The sequence below is a fragment of the Osmia lignaria genome, chromosome 14 (assembly GCF_051020975.1).
Source record: "Osmia lignaria lignaria isolate PbOS001 chromosome 14, iyOsmLign1, whole genome shotgun sequence".
NCBI classification, from domain to species: Eukaryota; Metazoa; Arthropoda; class Insecta; order Hymenoptera; family Megachilidae; genus Osmia; species Osmia lignaria.
In genome coordinates this window covers 99,961-126,481 of record NC_135045.1, presented here as the reverse complement: position 1 = coordinate 126,481, position 26,521 = coordinate 99,961, and the positions used below count along the sequence as shown (strand labels likewise).

Sequence of the window (26,521 nt, the reverse complement as noted above, 5' to 3'; positions counted from 1 at the left end):
AGATCCAACAGTCCGAGAAAAAATTTGTTAGAAAAAATAAATACGATCGTTTCTATACGGATATGTCTTTGATATTTAACTATACGGATCGTTTTCGTGAGAGCGGCTCTCTATAAAAGAAAAAAAAAAAGATGGAATCATGAAGAATCACTTCTGCATGAAACGTTCCTCTATGAAAGCGGAGTCTCTTCGCGTTGGATCGTTTCTACGAAAGAACGTTCTTTTCTACAAAAAATAGCAACCCACGCAAGATTGCTTCTTTAACGCTATTTTTTCGTACAAAAAATAAATCTGTGTAGAAAACTACTCGACAAAGTATGAAACGGGCATGTATCATGCGAATGAGAATGAGAATGAGAATGAGAATGAGAATGAGAATGAGAATGAGAATAAAAATGAGTTAAAATATATCCTTTTTTTTTTCTTTTTGTCAAATAAATGATTAGAATATTTTTAAACGGTCGCAGTGATTCGCGGAAAAATTCCAAGGCCCGTCCTTGAATTTTAATACAACTCTCGGAAGTATTCTACTCGTTGGTCGAAATTTGACTTTGAAATATAATAATTATAAATTGCCTTGACGAAATCGCTGAATTAATCGAATATGAAATCACCCCACGCAAACAACAATTATCAACGTTAATAGGTACGATAAAAAATATGTATGTAGTACATAGGTCGTTGCTCGATTTACATCACGTATCACGAAATATATTCTATGCAACTTTCACTGGAAGAAATTTCCATAAACCATAAACTGTATAAATATGTAGTAATATCATCCACCTTGAATTTTTCCAAGGAAATTTTCGTGATTCTAATCAATTCGAAGGAAAAAGTTATTCGTGACAGCAGTACCTTCTATACATATTAGTTTCCAAGAAGAGGAATATGTTCCACGAAGAATGTAGGTAATGGTTATCGAAGACACAAGGAGCGATCTTGACATTAGGCGTGGCAAGAAAGTTGCGATTCCGTTCTCGTATAGTCGTATATGTATAGTCGTATAGTGATATAAACAGGATCGTGATGGTAAATAGGTCGTATAATGAGTTCGTTCGTTGATTCGTTCGGTGTCTAGCAGGATCGTTTCTCTTCTTGCAAAAGATCATATCTTCTCGATTAAAATTATTCTGAATTAGTAAATAATTCCAAGTAATTACAAGTTCCAGTCAGAATTCAGATTTATCGTAAAATTGTGTATATTACGAAACAGTAGGTTGAAAAATTTACAAGTGCAACGATTTTTAAAGTTTTCTTCTCTACGTATCTATTCATTCGTACAATGACAAATGATTATCGCGTTCGATAATCGTCATTTGGCCAATGGAATTGATTATCCAGGTAGCTACTAGAGAAGATGATCGCGTTTAAATCGACACCAATTATCTTATTCTCTAACGATAACTGTCGAAAGAAGAGAACTTTCCGTTGTTCTATCGAGCAGAGCTCGTGATCGTGCTCTCAAGCCGTTTCATGTAACCTTTTCCATTTTGCGCAACCGATATTTCAATATGAATACAATCGAGCGTTCTAAGTAGGAGATGCTTTCAGCCTGAAGCGAATCGAAAACGCGAAAACGCGAAAACGCGAAAATGCGAATAACTCCGATTCAGATAAGAAACAAGAACCGCAAACCCGATCGATTTTTACACTTTTTGAAATATCGGGTCATTAACGATAAGTACGAAACTCGACAAACTGTAAATAAACTTTTTTAGTCATATTAAAGAAATTAGATTGCAGGTAGTAAGCATAAGGTAGGGTAATTGAAACATACCAGAATTAGCATGGCCGTGGCCAGTGTTGCTGGCATTAGTCGCCGAATGAACCGCATTGGTCGCCGCATTCGCGACATGCTTCAATGCACTTATCACCATCATATCGTTTCTTTAATCACGCTTTAATCACGATTATGTACTCCGTGCCGGACATTCAGGAACTCGAGGAAATCGTTCAAGTTTCGAAGCATCCATAATACCCATTTTCACCGCGTTCTTATCCTTATTACGTATATACCGTTATATAACATTATAAAATTATCAGTGGAATCAGAAAAATTGAAAATAAAAGTCGTCTGAAGAGAAACGTAGAGGCATTGATGACTGTTGTCTAACCGCGACTAAAGGAGTTTCAGTATACGAAGGAAGCGAAAGGCAGAGGTGTGCCCCTCTTCTTCGTCATCGGCCTTCCCTCTCGCAGAGTTTCACCTTCACGGAAGTTTTGCCTCTCGATGAACCAGAGAGTCAGGTCTTACCTACTTACGTAGCTGTCGGACGACACGATAATCAAATAGTTAAGCTTGAATCGTAAATCGTAAATCGTAAATCGTAAATCGAAGATATTTCGCAGAGATTTCTTCTATTATATTTATGTACGTTGGTCGGTGATACTACTGTTTCTTTTAATAATGTCACTCGATATTCTTTGTCGAAACTGAAAAGTTGGACGTTGGACGCCGGACGTGGCAAGCAACGTATCCAGAATATATGGTAGCAGGTTCCATCGTGTGCGGTTAGTGAACGGTACGAAGCGAGATCGAGTTTCCACTACCGAGTTTGCACAGGTAGAGGCACCTAAACCAACGAGCTGCTGTCAGCCGACAGGTGAACAAATCGACCAACAACCTACCACTCCTATCAATTTATCTTTATTTCTTAAATAAAAAGTGAAAAAGTTTATAAATAAATAATTTCAAAATTAAATTATATTTCATTTTCGTTTCTTTATATCATAATACGTATACACGTCGAAAAATTCTACATTGTACTTTATAGCGTGCAGCAATAATAATCATGTTCTTTTTTATCGTCCACTATAACGACATCTGCACCAGCTAGTAAAATTACTACGTCCAAGTGTTCCGATGTTAATCAAACTGAAAGGATTCGCGTGATGAAAAACGCTTTTTATGAAACACTGCTATCACGATTGCTCCTCTGTTCTTCTCTTAAAATCGAATCCCATCGGCGCGGCGCGATCAAAATTTAATCATTTCCCCGGGTTTCTCGGCAACGAACATATTCGAACGAATCAACTTGCTTCATTCTATTAAATCGAGCTTGATTTGCAAGCTCCTTTTTTATTTGTTCATGTTAGACGAACAAGTTTCAGCGTTCTTGGAAAATAGTTGACGACGCCGTTTCGCGAGTATAGAGTATAGAGGATCAGCAGTTTGCAACGAGCACCTATCTCTGCCACTCTCATCAACGTCCAATTAAGTAGTATGTACCCAAGATTACCACGGCTACGGCTACTAACTTTTCGGAACAAAGCCTCGACTCCGTCTCAATCTGTCAGATTCATTTCCAAAGAATTGGACTAACAGAAAATTTTCAAATTTCATTATAATTAATTAATTGGACGAAGAGAAAATTTGGAAATTCGTTTAAAGAAGAACCGATTCGATAAAGTAATCAAGGAACGATCAACGAAGCGTTTTAACGTTTCATTTAATTGGAGATTCGAAACGAAGCGAAAATAGAGGCAGGTAAAGTAAAATTTTCCTACGAATGGATGGCAGGCAACCGGACGGAAGTGGAAATAATGCATCGTCAACGTCCAATTAAATTTGCTGACTGGTTTCTTCTTGTATACGATGGAATTTCAGGGAGCTGTGTCGTGGATACGAATAGCTGGAAATAGTCTGCACAGTTTTCGGGCGATAGTTCTCCAGTCTCGAGGCAACATTGCAGAGTTTCTAGACCACGAGCGTACCGTTGCGTACCGTGTTCCTCGAATATTTATTCGAATCCCGTTGAAAGGAAATACACGTACTTACATAGACTCGAATGTTTCTCGAAACAAGAGAGCCTCTACGATCGGAATACAACTGCAGTTGCATGATGTATGATGTATCAGTTGAAAAACTTTGATATATCGTTATAATTCGTCGAAATATTGAAAACAAGACGAAATTCTACCAATCAACGACACTCGTTCGCACCGTTGCTAGATGAATTAATAAAATATTGCCTAAAAAAAAGTTTGTCGGTATTGCTTTGTAACCTTTTTAGGTAACGTAGAAAATCTACAATATAATAGGTATAATGGTAAGGTGCTGGCCCCATAAGTAAAATGAAAAAGAAAAAGAAAAAGAAAAAGAAAAAGAAAAAGAAAAAGAAAAAGAAAAAGAAAAAGAAAAAGAAAAAGAAAATGAATTTCATTCAAGTTCAACACCTTAATTAACGTAAATGTTAATTCACGCTCACAGTACTAGGTTGTTCAGTTAAATGTTTCGTCTTTCTTTTTTCGACGTCACAAGGGTTTTTCTAGCAGCAGCTTAGCAGTCAGCAATTACCGAGCAAAGGGGCGGATTTTGTAACCAGGCTTAGAGCTACTTTGCCTCGAGTATCAGACAAAGTGGCACGTCTCGTGACAAACAATGCCGTGTCGTTTAATAAAAATTGCTTGAACGGCAAAAATGTTGGCCTCGCTACCCTACCTACCTATCGAGAGACTCGACGACGAGCACCGATCGGGAAGTCACCGATGTCAATGAAGCTAAAGAAATCCGTCTATATGTAATCAACGATCGTGACTCGAATCTTCGAATAATAATACCTACATGAAAAAGAAATTCAATTTCAACTGTTAAACAACTAATCTTTAACACGTTTACTACTGTCTATACATGAATACAAATCGAAGCAACAGAAAAATAATGTGAGATTCGAAGAAACTGAAGGTGTGAATTTGAAAAATTTGAAAAATTTGAAAAATTAATTATATTAACCGACAATCAACGCGATAACAGTTAGGAAAGAAGAGAGAGGAACCGGAACAGAGAGTTATGCTAGTTTTGCAAATATAAATGGAGAAAACGCGACGCGTAAATAGAGCGAATAAAAGAGGTCGAGCTGAAATGGGGCTGAAAATTTGTAAAGACGCGGAAAGGGTCTTTTTTGAGTTAATGAAAGGAAGGCAAGGCCTGGTAATCTCGAGGAAGCTTGAAAGTTAATTAACAAGTGCCCAGGAAGCTACGATTACTTCTTTCTTTTTTTCTACCTGATCATCGTACTTGATGCATTATGAATAGACATTTCTTGCACTAGATTTTAATTATTCTTTTTAATTTTAACCATTATATTATTTAGTTTTTTACTTTATTCGGGGAAACCCGCTGTAACTTTTAAATTATTGCCTCTTTCATATTAAAATCTAACAGATTTGAAGTACAAGGTGTTTCATTATAAAAGCAGAGAAACACTTAAAGTTTTATTAGGTAAAAATCCAATAAACCGTTCTCCAAGTTTCGTTTTAACGAACAAAAACGTAATGATAGGTAACAATAATTTACCAATAAAATATGTTTCATTTCTTTTCACCTTTCATCGAGTACCAAATATTAATTTGATTACCGTTCAAATAATAAAAGGAAACTAAACTAAACTAAACTAAACTAAACTAAACTACTTTTTTACGTACTATACTTGAAAATTTAAGTACATTCGATCGAAGAGCGATTCGCCTCGAAATTGAACATTAATTAGCAATTGTTAATTAGCGGAAGGCGATGCCCGTAAACCGATACACCCAGCATTTCCTATTAATTATCTTTCATTAACTAGTAATTAGCAAGAGAGATGATAAAAATGCTTGGATGAAACGAAATTTTCAGAAATTAAATCCGCCACTCATGTGTAATAGTGTACGTTCATTGATAATTAGTGACTGCTAATTGCAGCCTTTTTTATCGCCTTATGAATAATTTAAATAACAGGTAACGTGAACGAAGCAGAAACAAATGACCATATTTTCTTAACATCTGTACGTCAGCTGCAGAGGAGGAATATTATCCCCAAGGAAAAACAGTCTCTCGGGATCGAATGGTCGAGACTAGTTAGTTAGCTAGCTAGCTAAGCAAGAACGCAGAAGAAGAGGAGATGAAGAAAGAAGAGAGGGTGGTAGTGGAAAAGAAACGAGGTGTTGGCAAGACCGGCATTACACTTGCTAATGGGTGGAATGGCTGGTTCGAGCCAACTTGTCGAGAGCTGCTTCGCGTCCAAGTACGAGCGTACACACGATCATTAACCCCAATTACCTAGTGCGCGGGTGCAATGGGTGCGATGGGTGCGATGGCTGCGATGGGTGCGACTTGTCCGAGTGCGAGCCTCGGTTATAATGAGCTATTTGTGTGCTCATGTACATACAATCCCCTGCTACACAAGGATACACAAGGATACACAAGGATACACAAGGATACACCAGGGTTGCGTTCGATGACGCATTCGCACGCGTGCGCAATATTTTTACCCTCCACTAAAGCGTGATAATTACCTTCTCTCTTTTACTGACCAATTTTTTGCAAGGTGAAACCATGATTTCGAAAAGTAATAATGGAAGAAATGTATAAAGAATGTTTTCTACACTTTGTTTTGGCCCAGCTTTGTTTCGCCCTTATCGCTACCTAATTAAAACCATTACCTATGGTATACGATGAATGTTTCAACTTACTTGTAATGCGCTGGAGAGAAGATGTACTCACCTGTAACAAAAAAAGAAAAAGAAATCTTATAAGATATGTTAATGCCCTAACAGTCCATATACTATATAGGTATATCAATACCAATATAATACCCTCTGCAAATAATTACAAATGTGACACGTATTACTACGTTAATAATACAATCGACCGCGTTTATAGGTACAATATTTTCAAACATTAGTGACTAGTATAGTAATAGTGTATATACAATATACCACCTATATATGTATATTTTTCAAGTATTTAGGAAAATACTGATTATTATATTTGCTCCGTTGGAGAAGTTGGGACGTTTCACGTCAGTCGAGGCTGGATGAAGAGAAGAGAAGAAAGAAAGAGGACGACCGCAGAAAAGTGTGCTAGATAGGGGTAGGAGTAAAAGTCTTTGTCGGATCTTAAGCATTGTCACTGGTGCATCTGGGCTCTTCTCGCCACGAGATAACGAACAGACACTACGTTCCAGGAGCATTGTAAGCCCGGGCTTATATAACGTAAATACGATGTGCGAAGAATGGAAAGAGGAGCAAGCGAGCGGAGAACTGCAGCCGCCAAGTCAAACGGAGAATGAATATGCGCTCTCACTTGTGAGAGCATGGATAAAAGGGTGAGAAAATAATGACGAGAAATACCATTCTACCAGCTGTATTTACATGATTGCAACGGGCCAACAACTCGACTCGAGCATATCGAATCATTCAATTTCCTTCAATTTCCTTCAATTTCCTTCGACGAACTATAACAGTTTCCTTTACTCTTATAGGGAACATTTTCGACAACATTTAATCTACCTTTTCTTTGTATTTCTTTGTATTTCTTTGTATTTCTTTGTATTTCTTTGTATTTCTTTGTATTTAATTAACAATGGAAAGTGACGATTAAAGTACAGTTAATTGGGATAGTAAGATTAGATCATTTAGCTACGATGGCGTAGCTAATAATGGGAGTGAGATTAATTGCAGGTTAGAGATTTAATCGATGGCCGATGTCCGATTGCATCTTACCCAAGTTGACGATTTAATTAGTGGGACGTGTTTCCTCGTGTAAGACCTCTTACCAGTCTTGGTAAATTCAGCTAACCAAAAATTTCACAATTTTTCTCCGATTCACTATATTTAAGTAATTATTTAAAAATTTATTAAAAATTTTAGATTTCAGAATAATTCTTAAAATAGTCTATTCGTATAACATACGTAATGATAATGTAATGATAAAGTCTTCATCATAATTGCAAAAAAAAATTAAAAAACCTACACCGAATAGGTTTCGAAGAAAAATTTACAACTCTGCTTAAATTTCAGACACGTATCCTTCTCGCGAAACCGAACGCAATTTCGGAAGGATAATTCTGTTACGGTTGCTTGTTTATCCATTAAAATTCATCCGAATAAGATAGCGAGATGACGAAATGGCTTTAATCGAATTTCGATTGCGGTGAAAAAGGGATGTTTAGCTAACAATAAGATCCGTCAAGTCTGCTGTTCTACTGGTTAAGTAGGCTAATTGTAAGTAGGTTAAGGAGGGCTCTCGTTTATCGTTAAGAAACACTGTGCAGGGACGTTGTGGTATTGTTGAAGACACGTACCGGAAGTAAGAGTTTCTATGCGCGAGCAACAACTACCCGAAGCTTCTCTTCTACATCTAAAATGCAGAAATCCCTTCATTTCCCTATTCCTAATTTTTTTAATTTCCTTGGTGAAAATTTGAAAATTTCCAAGTGTTCTCGCAAATCGCAACGCGATCTTGATTTGAATTAAGCACGCTTCGCGGACACGCAACGTGATCAAACTTCTGATCCGTTTTCCTTTACGTAAACTCACGTATTTTCGCTTTGATATGACCAATTTGATATGACCAAATTACGTGTAGCACAGCACCGACATTTCTATATTTCACGCTTTTTCTACACCGTCCACTTCACTTTTATAAACATTTAATTCCGATATTAATTAAAAACGAGAGACGCGTCGAAATAGTTTCGCGAATTTTTTTCAATCAGAGATGTAGCCAAGTAGGAAAAACTAATGTGATACACAAGTACCTACTTATGTAGGTATAGTTACGAAGAAACATTTAAGGTTCCTGCTTAAAAGATAACCTGGTCGCGTATCTTGCATAGTTTGCATAACTGCATAAAAGGAAGTTCGAAACGGACGTGGTAGAGTTAACGTGGCGAGGTAAACAGGAGAATCTCGTTTCTCCGAACTTTTCCTATCTTACGCGGAATAATGGATGCCGCGTTAATAATGAATGAAGATATCCTGCTCGCTACTTACTACTTACTAGCTACATACTAGTTACAGGCCGCGAGCTATGTATGTCACCGCGCCGTGTCGCTTTTCACGGAAAACTTTGACCGGGCCAGCTGAAAGCCGTCATTCTTTAGTTAAATAGCTACTCTTCTAGCTTCTAACAACTTTCACTGATTCTGACAATGAGATAACTATAGGAATTCCCTTTCGCTACTTTACAAAGAGCACTGAAACACGAATTAGTTAATTGAGGTCTGTTCAACGAAATGATTACGTAGCCGATATAAACGAAACATCTCTGACAAAGAATCTTTCACTTGAAAGAAGAAGAGAGTCTCGACGCGTAGCCATCAGCCGTAAATATTTATGTCCTGACTAAAGTCCTGTGAATCGAATCCCGGAGCTTTCCAGGTGAAAAGAGGACAACAGAGTCAAAGTCGCGTCAGAAGTGGTAGAAAGGGGAGGCCTCGAAATACATGTGTGCACCGCCTCGACGCTTTCAGACATCCTGCTTTGCACAGTATCGTGTTGCTTGTATTATATTAAAGAAAAACACAAATAGAAGAAAGAAAATGAGAAAGGTGGAAGAAGATATTAGGTCTTTAAACTTATCCCGGCGCTAGATTCTTAGCTTGTCAATTCCAATCGCGATAGTTGCATTAGGAAAGTTGGAGCGCATAAATTTTCTCGCTGTCAGTGTTTCAGCTAATCCAACAGATCTCTAAATTGCCCATCTGTTTATCGCGTACGAGTATGTATCGTCGATACGTTTCACCGAATCGATCGACCGCCTTTCTCTTATCATCTATAATTTCACCTAATTCACATTGACAATGAGATCGTTTAGATCGTTAATGTTGCTGATGTTGACCTTGTTAACTCTCACCATCACAACTATAATTCTAAATATCTGTCTATCTCAATCGAGGAAGTAGCTGAATAATAGCAACAATCGAAAGAAAAGAAAAGAAAAGAAAAGAAAAGAAAAGAAAAGAAAAGAAAAGATAGAAAGAATATTAAAAGAGACGATGTTGTTTGTATGTAGAGTACCTAACGTCTAATTAGAGTATAGAGTTAGAAATGGCTACGCGCCGTAATGAGGAATTTCTCCTAGGGACATTTTGTCAGTGGCATCCTAGGTGGCTTTGTGCGACGCTCTATCGTCGCTTTGAGGCATAGAACGAACGGAACGGCTCCTAATTAGGCCAGCAAGCCGGCTAGGCTACGAGTTTACGAGACTGCTTTTCTTTGCTCGGATATACATAAGCAACGTGTAACGTTATCTCGAGTCGCGTGGTGCATATATTATGCATTATGTATACGTTTTTCTTCGGGACCCGTTTCTTCGGGGCGAACAGGCGACGACATTCGGATTCGGCGCGAATGAAAGGAGCAGAAAGACCGTGTCAAAGCACCCCGAGGGATTTTTCAATTACACCCTGTTACGCGAAAGCAGAAGGAGAGAAAAAAAAATGTATTCTTCTTCTTCTCCTTTCTTTCAAACGTCTTGCGCGCAAACACCAAGATACGAGAAAAAAGATTTTAACAATTACTTGCTTCGCTTTCTTTGCGATAATTTAAAAAATTATCTTGGCTTTATGTGTCATCAAGGTTTCAGTTTTCTTCGAAACCTGTCGTTGGCTAAATCAACTTATCAACTGACAGAAAATAGTGAAAGAACAATATCTAATTGAACTTGTGCAAGAACTGTACTTCTGCAACTAACAATTTTTATCTTGACATAACGAATAAATAATTGAAACAAGTCTCGTTAATTTTCATCCGATACTTTTCCACTATCTTCCATCGTTCGATGTTCGATGAACGTTGCCAGAAATTAATCGTGCGTAATGAACGTTTTACGTTGTAATCTGCTATAACGAAAGGGTTAAACGTTATTCAGAGAAATTGCAGAGAGCATTTACAATGACCGCGCATTGGGCCATCGTTTAACCGAAAATTGTCCCTCTGGTGCAGCAACGGCATGGCACCACGTTAAACGGTATCGCTTTATTTAACACCATTTGAAAAGATGCTCGTGCGAACATTCACTCAATGTGCGAACAATCGTGTTAATCAGCTGTTAAATGAGTAAACTTATTCATTAATGGACAAGTTACAAATGATCAATCATTTATTCCAAGTTCGGAATAACTATACAAATATAATATGAGAATTAGAATGAATTCATTTCAAATATCAATTCGAAGGCTTTGAAATTCATAACGAAACTGTATACTTATTAGATTTCAGCAGCGTTATGCTATAATTTGCGAATTACCTAATTGTTTTAATTGTTTCTTCCTTTTTACTGACTTATCCTATACATTTTCTTTATATATTTTTTCTTTAATTCAACGTCATCTTACCCCCTTAAATCGGTTTTCTTCGAACCAATTTATTAAGTTTCACGGGAGATGATTCGAAATGATAAGTCCTGGAAACGCGAATATGTACTTGGAAAAGTAGCTGAATTAGCGATATCGATTTAGGCCACGTGGCTACCAATCGTTCCTTATCAAAAACCATTAAATTCTCACAACTTTTTTCGCTAACAACGCCGCTAGATATTTATTTCCCAATCAATTTATGCGTCCAGAATAAATTGAACCGTATTCCGGAAATAAACTGATCCTACCTATCGTTTAAAGAACATCGAATTATCGATTATTTTCAAGTTTCCTGTCAATTCATTCCTCAACTATACCTACTACTTCTATTATCCGTGAATAAATGGTGAATAAATTCAGTCGCTGAATCGGAAATCGGACGACTTTACTTTCAATTCTAGTCGTATGTTCTTGAAATTTTACAGTCCAATAGAGAAACGATTGAATTTCAACCCTTTTATTACAAAAGGCTATTACAGTAGGTACTTAGCTATTAAGTACGAAAGATAATTATAGTTACTGTGACGTATAAATCTGTACCGAGTCGAAATCCGGCTAATAATAACTAATTGTAAGTATCATCCATGTATTCTTTAAATCAATTCTGTTTAACTGGTTCGAACGGAGGGATTTCAGCAAGAGGTATTCCCGTTTAAAGAAAACGGCCAGAATGAAGGGTAGAAAAATGGATTTACAGTTGCGAATTGTCAAGCGATAGCGGAAACTAGGTTACACAACTTTTTACGGGCTTTTTCCATTTGCGGTCGTCGCGGTCGCGGTTGCGGTTGCGGATCGGCGCGGCGGCTCTCATGGGAGCCGTTAGTTTCTATCGTTCAACTAACTTCCCCATGGATATTCCAATCTGTTCCGATATTTACGAGCTTCCAAAAATCGAGCGATCAACTTTATCTGTCGGTGCTTCTCTAAACAAATAACGACAAGTTATTTACCAATCTGATATTCGATTAAATTCCTATTATACGATTCCATTAGTTTCTAGAGATATCAAGCTTTCCACGGAATTCAACGTAACATGGAATTCAGTCTATCGACTAAGAAAAGAAATTACCTCGAGAATATGAAATGTTCTGTCTTAAATGCAGCGAGTTTTCTCGAGGATGCGGATTGTTGACAATTCGAGGGGGAGGGAATAACAAGCAACTTTGGCGCAAACAACTTTTTACCGAGATATCAGGGGAAGAAGTAGTTCAAGATGAAAGCAAATGGAACAACGAGATCGCGGTTTCATATGAAACTTTTCGAGTAGCAAAGTTTCTTTTTAATCCATAACAAACAAAATTTTATCTTACCACCGAAGCGAATGGTATTAATGCGAAACTACCTTTTTTTAATAAAATCTCCCGTTTGGTAATGCAAATATATGTAGGTACCGACGATGATTTCATTTCACTTACGTGTTATCACAATAATGACAATATTAGCGAAATTATCATTTATCGATAAGTCTAAATTCATCGAATTCCGATTGAACTTACGAGAGAAATTTGTTCATCAACTAGCAGTAATTTTTGCCAGCAAACTTCTTCTTGGATAAAGATTCATCGATAAAAGTTGTAACTATGATCAACGATGTCGAATCTAGCAGTATCTAACAGTATCAAAAACAACTCGACTTCTCTGTTACATGGAAAAATCTAGTTCGAGCTATTCTCGAAAAGCTAAACTCGGCTGAATTCACGCTCGCAACCAGCTACCATTTTTCCGCTCGACTCTCTGATATAGTCGGCTCCCAAAGGGGAGGACGACAGAATCGTGAAATCCCCGGCAAATTGGCAGCCACCTACGTATCTACATATATTATGTGTACTCTTCAAAAATCGAACCCATCTATTGACTCTACAACGTGTCACGGTAGTCGCCCCGAGCGATCCAACTAGATCAAATCGAAATGGACGTTGAAAGAAAAAAAGGAAAAAAGGAAAAAAGGAAAAAAAGGAACCGAAACTAACAAAACTCTCTCTTTTCGATGGTTCGTGAAACAGCATTGGAAAATTGGGGGGGAAAATTCGGGGAAAATTGTTGGTACAATTTTGTTTGGTACAATTTATTTTGCACAACGTACTAGCACGTTTTTTTAATCAACCAACCTTGAATGTATAGATATATTTGAAGGGGGAAAGTAAAGTTAACCAGCAATTCTTTTTTTAATATGTTCCACAAATCTAATTTAATGACACCTGTGAGGGTAATTAGCAAGTTTGCGTTATCAGTATATCAGTGCCATGTGCGGTTACACTACGCGTCGTTAATTCTTACGAACATATTATAAATAGAAAGAAAAAAAAAGAGAGAGAGTGAAAGAAAGATGGAAAAACGAATAAACGAAAAAACGAAAAAACGAAAAAACATTTTCAAAAATTTAATTTCCTTTGTTTCTTTCTTTTTCCGTTCGTTCTATTGTTTTTACACGGTGAAAGTGTTTGATTAAAAGTATAGCATTAACTGTTGGCTGAAGTTTCGTTAAATTTAATATTTTATTAAAAATGATGAATTCATAACTTTTTATTTCTTTCGCTTCTATGAAGATAAATACACAGAACGTGGTAAAACTCGTGATATATAAGAGAAAAAGGGAAAATTATGAAGGTCTGGTATAAAAATGTATGAAAACTTGTTTAATTTAAAGCTTCGTAGAGAGAGAAATAACTTTGGAATTTTATCGCTTCTGTTTATGTACTTTCATTCTTTGGCTATGACCAAGTACCTACCCCTATTGTTTGCCTGACTACTCGATCCTATTCAATTGGATTTTATTCTAAATAAATTGATGGTAGCATTATTTTAGTAAACTGCAAATTAATAATATTTCTGATCCTATTTTTCTTTCTTATCGAAATGTAAATTGAACGACTTTCGTATTTTCTATAATATGTATAGGAAAAGAAAAAAAATCTAGCAGATGATTTTTCCAGCTTTAATTTGACGAGAGGAAACGAGAGGAAACGAGAGGAAACGAGAGGAAAGGAGAGGAAAGGAGAGGAAACGAGAGGAAACGAGAGTACATTGATCGTACCAACGATCCGAAATGACGGTTTATAATTGCACTAGTGCAGAATAGCTGGTGCAGAATACGCAAGGATAAAATTATCTATGCCAATGTGTTCCACTTTCCTATAATACGTATGGCCGACAGAAAGAGAAAGAGAAAGAGAAATGAAATTGTTCAAGCTGTGTAAAGGAAATTCTGCATGGTTAACGCGAACCCTGATGAAAATATGATTAATAAAGCTTATACCGTTGATATACCTTTTATCGAAACCTAGTATGTACATACAGCCATCACATGCGAGCTATTCTTCTTTCGCGTAGCATTACGTGACATCATTCCAGCTTCGTTACATTCCACGTTTTATCTCGACTATGGGAATTATTTTTTCTCGAAACATGCTGCATATTGCGTGTTTCGAAAGTTTCGCAAGTTTCGCAGAAATCGATAACGTATACGTATTTAACTTGATACACAAAGGAGAAAAACAGAATGGTAAGTCTAGAATCTACACCATGAGGTTGGAAAAAAGAAATAGAAAAATGCAATCACTATCACTACTTGGCAACGAAGGATGACGAACCTGCGAGATTAGTCGCGAAATTCCAAAAGGACCATCGGCAGCCAAATAGTTTCATCTCGCTATCCTCCGGGCGACACTGCTTCATCCCTGTCGCGCGTTCAAACTAGGAGGATGCCAAAAGATAGATCAACCATCGGTTGGTTGGACGCTTTTCAGTGTAATCCAAATGGCATTTACAGAACCACCCCCACAATTTCCTCTGAAAAGGGCTAGTTCGCTCCTTTGGTTCTTCGCCGACTCGTCAACGTATCCAGACGACGTAATTCAAACGGCATTCACTCACCGCATCAGAAATATCACCTTCTACGATAACACTACATCGTCACTAAATTTTCTTTGCACTTGTACCTACAAACTTGCTCCATTTCTCTTTCTGTTTCTGTTGTTTGCTTCGCGGAAAGACGCGATTTCATTCTTAACCGAGTGCTGCTTCGAACTTGTTCTATCGTGAAACTAGCAGATTTGAAAATATACGAGTATTTCATTTCACTTGACATTTTCGTTTACGCTTTTATTTTTATACGATTTAGAGGCCCAGTTGTTGTTCATCAACTTGAGAAAAGCTTAAAGGATTAATCAAAGCAGCCTTATCAATTTAAAAAAAGAAGGTGATCTGAAAGGTGATTATCCATTATTAAACGAGTTACGACATCGAGTTGGTTAGCTAACTCGAGAGGTATTCCAAACTCTATCCTCATTGGAGATAGTTGAGGCAGCAGTTAGCGTTTCGCTCGACCGCAACAGAGATCGAGTCCCTCCTTGCAACCATCAATGCTTTCGACTGCAACAGCCGATCAGCCGATCCATAATCAAACAGAGACTACAACAGAGGGGAGACTATGCCAACTTCCCGACGAAGAAAAGCGACTTAATCTTACTCGACTGGCCAAGTAAACGCCATTACCAGCAACCTATTATATTAACCAGACCCGTTACCTTTGCGAATTCTAGCCGAACATTTGCATAATGCTGCTACGCCCGCGTCCGGTTAACAGAGTCAAGGTACTTGGACGCTTATTCAACAATTGCGTACGAATATGAAATTAGGTACAGAAATTTTGATAACCAACAATTTCTGAATAATGGAAAATAATGAAATAAGATCGATGGTCTACGCGCCGTCGCGCCGTTTCTAGCAAGGAGCATCAATAAAACCAACATCGATCGAACAATACACCTAATCGAAAACTTTGTAATTAGAAACTATGGACGCTTAATATTACGTGTAAGACAAGTTCTAACGAGGAACACCGTTTAGATAGAATCTATTGTCGTCTTTCCTATCCGTTGTAAGCTAAAACTAAATGAGAAACTTCACTGGGAACAACAATGTCCTTTTGTGTTATCCCTTGGAACTATTAAAAAGTGATCGTTCAATGGAAAAAAAAGAACGTTTCAGAAATAACTTTTCTGATTTACGTGTTTATTGTCTTCAAAGGATTAAGAAAAAACATAAAAGCTCACAGTCTTGGATCTAACTTGAAACAAGAATGAAACTGCAGTCCAACTTTTTCATACGGCGCGACGCGACACAACAGAAAAAAAAAGAAAACTAAACTGGGCCTCGAAAACGCAATCGATCAAATCATTGATTATTTAAGGTAAACACAAGTTATAACACGAGTGTTATACATCGATAGACAGGTGTGTCATGGTACGCGGAGCTTCGCTAACTGAATCGTATACCGTGCACCGTCCACCGTCCACGTCCACCGCTTCGTGCCATTCTCGGTTAACTCGGATTTCTACCTTCTTTTTGCGGACCCCTTCCTTCTAAGTACTCCTTTGCTTGACCTAACTGTACCGGTTACCGGTTCGACCGATTTCTATAATCCTATACAAATCCATCTAACCGTTCTAACATTATTCTGTTAGAAACTAATAGATCCTAACTTAGCATTGTTATCCGATTGCATAATTAACCCGCTGTCATTTAATACGTTAAATAAAATTTATCTAGTGATATTAAATAGTGGCATAAAAGATACTGGCGAACTTGCAGTCCAACAATATTAACGGCTTGTACATATTTATGATCGTATAGGATGCAACGACGACAACAAGGAACCAGCTATTTCAACGGGCAGTTTATTCAGGTTGATGTAGCTGCGGTGCCCTGCGGTGCCCTGCGGTGCCCTGCGGTGCCCTGCGGTGCCCTGCGGTGCGGTGGAGCAGTGGTGAGCTAAGAAATAACAGCGGTAGAGTTAACGGCCGATACCAAGCCGGATTCGCGGTAAATCTTTGATGACTTCGATGTGGCGAGTGTTGCCAGAAGCGAATGCGACCGATATCGTTATTCTACCATCGTACACCGTAATACCATCGATTATCGCATTAATTAATCCGAATCACTTTTTTCGACATTCGTCAAATTTTAATACATTCCTCCTATATGAAGATCATTTTTCAATAGTTCATTGCTAATATAGCATGAATAATGCTCCGAGATTTGTATGCCCAATGGAACGCGTATTTCTACGAAATCGTCCCACGACGATTGCTTTTATTCATCAGCTTTATAGCGGAAGTACTTTGGATACGATACCGCAAACTTGACCATTTTCGATGAGCCGTGGATAAAAAAGGCACGTATAATGGGGACGTGTGTCCAACAACGTTACCATTTCGAGGCCGCAGGATGCAATTGCTAGCTAACTGCTCACTGGCTATTTATTCCTACCTCTCTCGTCCTTCAAATTATATGAATATCTTCTCTTTCTTTTTCTTTTTCGCAAAGTTCGCAAAGAATCTAAAGTGAAAACCTTTGAATTTTGCAATATTCTGTTAAAAATTATTTTTCTAAATAGGTAAATGTAAAAAATATAACTTATAATAATAGGATGAAATTTTGTGCAAAAATGAATGATCGGAATATAGGATTACTTATTCTAAAGTTACTTATTATAAAGTAACGTCAATATGGGAACAGTATCGGGGGATAATCTCGAACTCAACGATGTGAAAAATTATTTTTCAATTTTTCAATTTTTCAATTTTTCAATTTTTCAATTTTTCAATTTTTCAATTTTTCAATTTTTCAATTTTTCGACATCATCCAGGGCTTAATCGAATTTGATAGAGCATCAGAAACATCAAAGCAATAAAATGCGGGTACAAACCAGCAGGAAAAACGAACAATTCAGTTATGAATATATTTCGATAATGCTGTAAATGTAAATGCATTTTAAGTACCGCTCGAGTTTTGCTGGAAATGGAAAATCATTCCCAACGAATTCTGAACGTTCTTCGCACAATTTATTATCAGTCTCTCGAAATGATGATTATATTTCAAGTGTTATTCGTAGATCGTAGATCCAAGAAAGGAGAGAGACCGATGATAAAATAAATTACGCAAGGAATAAATCAGTGCAGTGCCAGTGTCTCCGATATCTTTTTTCCTCGTCAAATTGCCGCGATTATTTCGGATTACAGCAATTCATTTGTACGCGCGAGCTCTGCGATCGTCGTATCCTGAAAACGACCGCCTGAAAATCACCGGTATCCCAATGAACCAACTAATTGCTCAGCGTGCCAACTCTTGCGCTCCAGTCTTTCCTACGTATGTATAGACTCTACATTATAAACCTTCTATCTATAAAGCTCGTACACAGAAGGTACAATTCTGTGCCACGTTAAACCGTCTTCATTACTTTCCCTTTGATAACTCGATCGTTCCGTTTCTAGACCCGTTTCTAGCTAGATTCAATTTCTTGCAAATAAAGAATATGCTGACTACGAACCTAGCCTAACTAGATACGATTTATATTAATTGTCTGTCTGCACTGTGCACTGTGCACTGTGCACTGTGCACTGTGCACTGTGAAGAGAAAAAATAATTCAACATAAATGAATAAAAGACAAAATTAAAGCGCAAAAGTTTAGTCGAAATTCGCCATGAACGATAAGTACCTATGTATTAATTTAGTGTACGATTCAACGATATCTTCAAGGGGTCATAAATCTGGAGTAGTTGCCCGTTAGCGAGATAATAAAGAGGATAATAGAGAGGAATTTTCAACGAACACAGCTTGTATTTGATTATTTTCATGGAAAACGAAAAGCAGAAACGCGAACGAAGAGAAGGAAAAGATAGAACGGTAATTAGTATTAACTTGATAGGAAATTTCTAAAGCTTGTTCGAGAATTATGTAACCAGAGGTTAATGAAAACTGTTCTATTTAATTTACGTGCACACGTAGCTGCCAATTAGAGGAGATTTGACCGATCTGTGCAAAAAACGAACGAATCGTTGAAGGATGCTCCATTTAATTGTCACTCGACGCGACCCGTTCGAATAGAAATTAACGCGATCGCGACAAATTGAAGACAGCTCGAGAATTTTCCCAAATCTGTTTCCGCCCGACCCTTTCACCAACTAGAAAACAAAGCAAGAATCCATTCAGGATACGTAGCCACACCGACGCGCGACACGGCGTTTTGAAATATACATTCGATGCTCTCTACGAAAAGTCTGTTTTGGCCGGTTTGCGGCAAAAATCAACTCGTGTCGAACCTTTCGATCCTTCGAGAAACGTCCCTGCGAAATCCCTGATAAAATTCCAACTCTCGAAAGTTGCATTTTTTCCTTTTTTTCATTTTTTCATTTTTTCATTTTTTCATTTTTTCATTTTTTCATTTTTTCATTTTTTCATTTTTTCATTTTTTCATTTTTTCATTTTTTCTGTTGTTCGTGTTCTTCGTGCGTACCACGTCGCGTCGTTAATGAACAGTTCGTTAGAAACCATAAAAGGAAAAAAAGCCAGCATATGTTGAAAAATGTGTTAAACGTAGCAATTTCTTGTTTAAATTACAGACAATACGATATTCCAAGGAGAAAGAGTTTCACCGCTATTCTAAAGCTGCCGGGCCAAAAACAAAGCCGAGCATTATACACGGTGGGTACACGACGAATATCCATTAGAAAATAATGAAAGCTGTTGTTCGAATGCCGGCTGCTGAAAAATACCGAGAAAATCGGCGGAAAAAGAAGAAATTCCTTGTTCACGATACCTGTATTTTAACTAGCTCGCTTCAATATTCTACAACCATATTCCTCATATATTTCAATAACTTTTTAACGTTACAATGATTGCATCTACAAATTAGCTAGCGGGATGAACTTTTTCAAATGATTCTTTCGGCAATTTCGTGCTCGATATTATATTATATTATATTATATTATTATAGGTATCATGTGTGCAGAAAAGGAAGATTCTAGATAGGCGAAAATTAAACGTAAATAAGAGGTAAAATTGTAGGGAAGGCGTCTGCCTTCGAATTGGTATTTACAAAGACATAAAGTAGGTATTCGAGAAGATATTGAAGACGCTTTTCACTTGCCTCACAATTTCACAATTTCACAATTTCACAATTTCACAATTTCTCTCCTTCGATGCTAGTCTCGAGGGAAATATGTAGGTACATAGAGTGTTTTAGGCTGTAAATGCGTTATCGGGCGGGGGCTGTTTTTTCGTCGCTTTTGTGCGTGCACCGTGACCTAGTTCGACGCCTGACATTTCGCCAGCGTTTTCCGTGTTCGCCAGAGTACCTTGACATCCTTCTCAACAACTTTTTCCTTTTTTTTTTCCTTTTTTCTTTTTTTCTGCAACCTTTCTATCCCACAACCAATCCTCGCTTTTTTCTTTGCCGCGTAACGTCCAACCATTTATCCAATTACCTTTATCTTGCGTTAATTAATTTTCATAATTAACCGATACCTACTTTTCTTATTACAATATCGCGTAAGATCGTGCACAGGAAATGCGAGAAAATAAAAATAAATTCGTCAACTATGGTGGACTATGGCGAAAAATGAAGAACAGTTCCGGTAAGTAAATAAGCGGTAGGACGAGTAGGAGGGAAAACGTTTCTGCTCTATATGTACCCGACAACCTATTAAGCTGACCTACCTTCTTCTCTCGGTGAACGCTAGTGACGGCGCCGCGTACCGTACCGGCCGGCCCGGTAGCACCTCTTCAACACTGTTTTCAGACTAGAAGGAAAACTACTATGTACTCAAAGACGTTTGAAATGAGACGGCGCTCTGAAAATGATAGAAGCAAACACGCCGCGTATTTAAGTGGAAACACCTTGCCTTGGTAAAAAGCACCATCTACGACGTCGTCGATAAAACTTTCAAATGGTTCGTTGTAGCAAAGTAAAAGACTTGACCCTGCCTGCTGTGCCGATACTGTGCATGAAATCGTGACGATACTTTGATACTACCTCTAAATACTATCTAGCTACTACATATTGAACTGATCGAAATTCAAAGAAAGAATACGCTCGATTCGATTCGATTCGATTCGATTCGATTCAACTTTCAACGATATTGGATACATCTTTCATATATCATTCAATTCAAAAATAATAAAATGTAATTAACCAATTAACTTGGTTTAACTTGGCAAATAAATCGTGATAAGAGTATGTGTATGTAGTATTATTATCGATAAATTTTTAACATTGCAAATTAGAGCATCGATTAGCGAATTATTATACAATTAGTTTCAGTGAAGTAACATACCTACTATGTTAATTGTACACAAGATCCTCCATAACCAGGACAGAGGAAAGAAAACATCGAAGCCTGAACGCAACGATAAAGGAGGCTAGAATAATTAACGTAAGCTTTAGTAGGAGTATCTCGAGGCGCGAACGAGACTCGTCCAAGTTGCTCGACTCGATTAAAAAGCCAGTTTAAAACTCTTCAACCGTCTCTCTCGTCTCTTCCGATTTCTTCTTTATTTTCTTTTCTCCTGTTCACAATCTTCAGAAGGGACTTCTAGTTAAAGAAAAGAAAAGAAAAGAAAAGAGGGTCGATGAAGATTAACCTCCTGGCCAGCATATCGCAATATTCGCTTCGATAGTTGTTCCTTTCAACGCTTCGAGCACTCTTTAAGCTAAAATTGTACTTTTCTTCTTCTACCTTCGTACCGCCTTGCTTTGCACCCAATTCATTCATCGAAATGATTTCGCGTTCGCGACAGAGAGACAGAACAGGCACATGCATTTATGTATGCAATATTCGGTTTCTAACGCTGCATCAGGACGGTTATAATACTGTTATAATTTATAGCTCAATACATACGACGCGCAACGCGAATAAATTCCATATATGTATATATTATGTACCCTCGTGCTTATTAACCTTTGAAAATTTTTTTTATTAAAGCCGAGTTATCCAACTTTTTCTTCCCGAATCGCGATTCTCACGATAAAGTTGCTTCTCAATTTATTGCAGAAACAGAAGCACCATTTCCACTGGAATATCCAGAATCAGGTCAATGGCAGCTCGTTCGATAACCAGCCACCACGTTATTCGAAATATTATTCCAGTAATCGGAAGCGATTGCAGGCCGAAACGCTCGTTGCTGATCTAAATTACAGCATCGTTACAATCGTTTACAGCCTCCTCGAAAACACGAATAAAACGAGCAATCCCGGTATCTGATAAATTCATCGGAATCAAGTTCCAAGATTTACATCGACGTTATTCGCGGTCGAATAATACGGCCATTTCTATTTTCACCGTTCACGTAAATACCAGTACGATATGTAGATAGGTAGATAGGTAGCGTCAAATCGTTTCTGTCAAAATTCTATCAAATGTAGAGTAAATTCAGATAAAATGCACTTGTTCTAATCGCACAGTTCTAATGAACAGGGTGCCAGAAACCCGCGAGTAACAGGAGGTGAAACAGAAAGTGGAACGGAGGAAAACAGCTCTGATCTAGGCCATATCTGGCCGCTAATGGATTACCAGCCGTTCGATAGCAATTAGGATGATATCGAGGCTTTCGCATTTTCCGTTTACTCGAAAAGAGCCGATAGAAAAACCCCATTCTCGATAAATTAACCTCGAATTTCTACAATATTTTCACCGATTAACTCGATAAAAATATAATAGGTATATTTTCTCTTTTCTTCTCTTCTTCTCTTCTTCTCTTCTTCTCTTCTTCTCTTCTTCTCTTCTTCTATTCTTCTGTTCTTCTGTTCTTCTGTTCTTAGGTAGGTAAGCTACCGACTCGACCTTCTGAAAGCTTTCTCATCGATTACAGATACAATAATTTCAATTTCCATTCTTCCCTACTTTATGAAGATGAAATGTTATTTATTTTCTAGACAAGCAACTGCGCTTTCGTAGTCTCTGTTCAACTACTTCTTTTCAGAAATTATGAAAGTTTCAAATCATATTCCAAGTAAAATTCGATTTCGATCCCTATAAAAATAGATAGATCTATTTCTGACTACTTTGCCTATAATTCGTTCGTTACAGTTTCGATATCAGCACCTCTGATTCAATTGAATCAGCAATCTATTCAGCCTTTGAGTTTCAATGAAATTGAAGTCTCTAGTCAGCCATCAGTGTCTTAACCAATTAGACGAACACCTCTGAATCCTCTCGCAACCTCTCTACTAACCGTTAACCGTTCGATTTCATCTCTCGCATTGATATTTCACGAGAATTTCGATCTTCTGTAAACTAGCCGTAATACTCAACAAAGGAATTTCACCATCGAATCTCTTATCGTGCAAAAAACGATAGGCAACTAATCAACGTCCTTACATTTAACAGGAAAAATAAAGAAGACCGTTTTATAGTCTATAATGGCGAATGGCGAATGGCGAATGGCGAATGGCGAACGGCGAGGAGGCCGTTTTAAAAGGTTTATTAGCCTGTATAAAATCTTATCGAACTTTTATGCGGCTGGTTAAAGAGTTACTACCGAATATATCGAGCAAAAAGATACGAGCGACAAGATCAGCTTACACCAGTTCGTTTTTCCTGTCTCGTCGCTTCCAATGCAATTTTTCATCGGGCTTACCGCATCTCGTACGACGTACGTCATCATTTGTATTAGATGAATATTTCTTCTACAAAATTTCTAATGATAATCTTTTTTTAATTCTTCTTTAATTTTTCATTTCTATAAACGATCTAATTGTTTAACGCGTTAATCTGTCCGTGGGAGAAAAGTAGCAGATCTACACGAAACGTATAAAAATTAACATTTCTACCGGTTTAACTGCAATTTCCCACCGTGTTCCACCGTGTTCCACCGTTTTCCACTTGAACCATCAAAAACTTCCTCGAAAACTTCCTTGTTCAAGACCTAATATCATTCCAAGACAAATGCACGATGCTCGTAAATCCATCTTGCCCGAGTACTTTTCACTTTAACTTGGAATGTTGATCGAAATGTTGCAACAAATACAACTCGAGATTTTACGTATCTCATTTCAGAAGAATCCATCATCATCAATCTACAGCGAATTTTGACAAAATAACGATACTGAATTAAAACAAAACACCGTACACACAAATATATCCTATCCGATGAATTCAGAAAACCGATTCGAATTTGTGCATACTCAGGAAAATCGGTAATTAATGGTGCAAGCATTCCGTAATCAATAAAAATTAAAAGAAAACTGATCACCGTGCCAATAAGTTTCAAAATTTGTTAAACAAACTGTACCTACCACTTGAAACGTATCGTTTCGAGAATTCCGACTTTCAATTTCGCTGTTTGTCAAAAAATAACAGCAATGGAACGAGAATACGTACATAATTCTTGACACTTCCCTAGAAACGAGCACGAAGAGCTGTCTGTTTGGAAACAGGTAACTCCGAACAAAGGGATTGTGAAGAAAAAAAAAAAAAAAAAAAGAAAAAAAATGATAGACGTCTTTCACCTGCAATTATTCGTGCACGAACGAACGATTCGCCGCGCGATACGTTTCGTGGAAAATCAAAAGGGAACAAATCCTCTTCACAATTCCAATTAATGTCCGTTTAATGTAAATGCTCGCGTTACGTGGTACATACATATAGGATAGATTGAATTTTTCAATCTCAAGTGGGGAATAATACGGAGAGAATTTATCGAGAAAATACTTATCTTTCTTCATTGACCTTCTTGAAATTTTATACTATTCAGATATTATTTATGCAATATTTGAAGATATTTCGTTTGTAAATTTAAACGCTTAATTTTATTGTTGTTTAGAGGATTATTGAAAAATATCGAAACATAAAGTGAAATTAGAAAAGAAAAGAAAAGAATTGAGTAATAAAGTACATACCGATTGTGGAACGAGCCTGCGAGTGAACGATGGGATTGTTGTTGGCCTCGGAGTTGGTCGTCTGCGGTCGATCGGTTATAGAGGCAGTAGTGGAGGTAGCGATGGTACTTCCGGTGGCGGAGGTGAAGCTCGAAGTGGAGGTCGAGGAGGGGTTCGTTGCGTTGAACGGTTTAGAGGACCAGGAGCTGCAAGTATCGCAACCCTCTGCGGAACGTGTCGACAAGCGGCAGCAGGACCAACGCTTTCCACTCCACAAGCCGGCGTGGTAACGACCGCTCAAGCCCGGATTCTCGCTGCACACTGTGAACAAACCGGTGACCCCCTCGTAAATTATCCTCCACTCGATGATACATCATCGTGGATCAGCCATCGATGATAAACATTACCTACGATATACTTTTATTGTCAATAATTCTATTAGAATTGTGGACAAACTGGACAGACTAGAAAGAATCTCTCTGCCTTTAGAATCCGAAAATTCATTCTACCGAAATATCTTCGATGTTTCGTTGTAGCAAAAGGAGCAAAAAGGAGCAAAAAGGAGCATCGTTTTTCAAAACACGATGTACGAATTTTCATAATAAAAAAATTCCAAAATGATCTTTAAATCACGCAGAATCGTGTAAAATTCGTGATTGCTAATGAATGGTTTAATCGGACGATTTACCGTAGAGGAAAGCGTGGAGGAAAGCAAAAAAACGTGTTAGAAGATAATTAGAAGAGAGGGTGGCAGGATAAAAGGAACAGGAATAAGCCGAACTAGACTACTTTGCACTTTTGCAGAGAACCGCGCTAGGCTATCGTGTATATAATGCTTCCTCATCGATATTGTCTCCGCGACAAATTGCTCCGGGGGCCGATATCGATCGCAGAAGCCCTTAAACTACTGGAATTTCTTTCTCTCTCTCTTTTTCAATAAACCAACGAATACGTATGCGTGCAACTTTTCAAGACTTATTCACGACAAATCAACGTTAATAATAATAATAATAATTAATTAATTGCATACATACAGATTAGGTATATGTATATTGAGGCATTTTGCTTTTTTCATTTTCACAAGCACCCGATTTTGAATAGTCAGTTTCGAATTTTCGAATCTTCGAATCTTCGCGAATCTTGAGAAGAAAAATAAAATAAGAAAAAATCAGAACAATTTCATAAACGAAAAGAAAAGAAAAGAAAAGAAAAAAGAAAATCATTCCAATGTAAGAAAAGAAAATTTATCCGAAAGTGATACGTACGAATCCGAAGAAAAACTCGTCGTATGAAATTTGAATAAGAACGTTAGCCCTTTAGGACAATGTATCCATGAGAAAAGAGACGAAAATTCTTGCAGCTGAAACTTGATGCATTTACTATATGTATACACATACATACATATATATATATATATAAACTGACTCGTGTGGACGACGAAAAAGTTTAAGATTCGATTTCACGTGGTGCACGACCAGGAATAATAACGAACCCACCCTCCCTCCCTCTCGTTCCATCAGATTCTTGAGAAAACTCGTTAAAAGTTGAAGCGTTCAAGCATCATCCCTCTGACAACGACAAATCAATCACTGACAGACTGAAATTGAGATGCATCGAACGATTTTCACGATTTTCACGATTTCCGACGATGCTTTTCGCGTATGAATCAATTTCGATGATTCTCGAGAATCTCTAAGTTTCTACATACGTCAGCTTGACGTGGAGATTTTCGAAAGG

At 37.6% G+C, this 26,521-nt stretch overlaps 1 protein-coding gene and 1 long non-coding RNA gene across 6 annotated transcripts in view; one reads left to right on the top strand and one right to left on the bottom strand.

The window, feature by feature from the left end:
* The window catches only part of Btk29A (tyrosine-protein kinase Btk29A), a 53,989-nt gene that overhangs the window by 18,277 nt on the left and 9,191 nt on the right, over nt 1-26,521 (bottom strand). For 2 of the 5 annotated variants that reach the window (XM_034335307.2, XM_034335310.2), the window contains exon 5: nt 24,806-25,105. In XM_034335307.2, the coding sequence (XP_034191198.2) occupies nt 24,806-25,105 (300 nt within the window). Of the gene's footprint in view, nt 1-1,780; nt 2,030-6,456; nt 6,488-14,716; nt 14,844-24,805; nt 25,106-26,521 lie in introns of those variants that run through there. The other 3 variants (XM_034335316.2, XM_034335314.2, XM_034335313.2) reach the window with 3 other exon arrangements.
* Nucleotides 17,974-24,908, top strand: LOC143306077 (uncharacterized). The gene is made up of 3 exons (XR_013063466.1): nt 17,974-18,275; nt 19,530-19,611; nt 24,774-24,908. It is a non-coding gene; the product is annotated as an uncharacterized LOC143306077 (long non-coding RNA).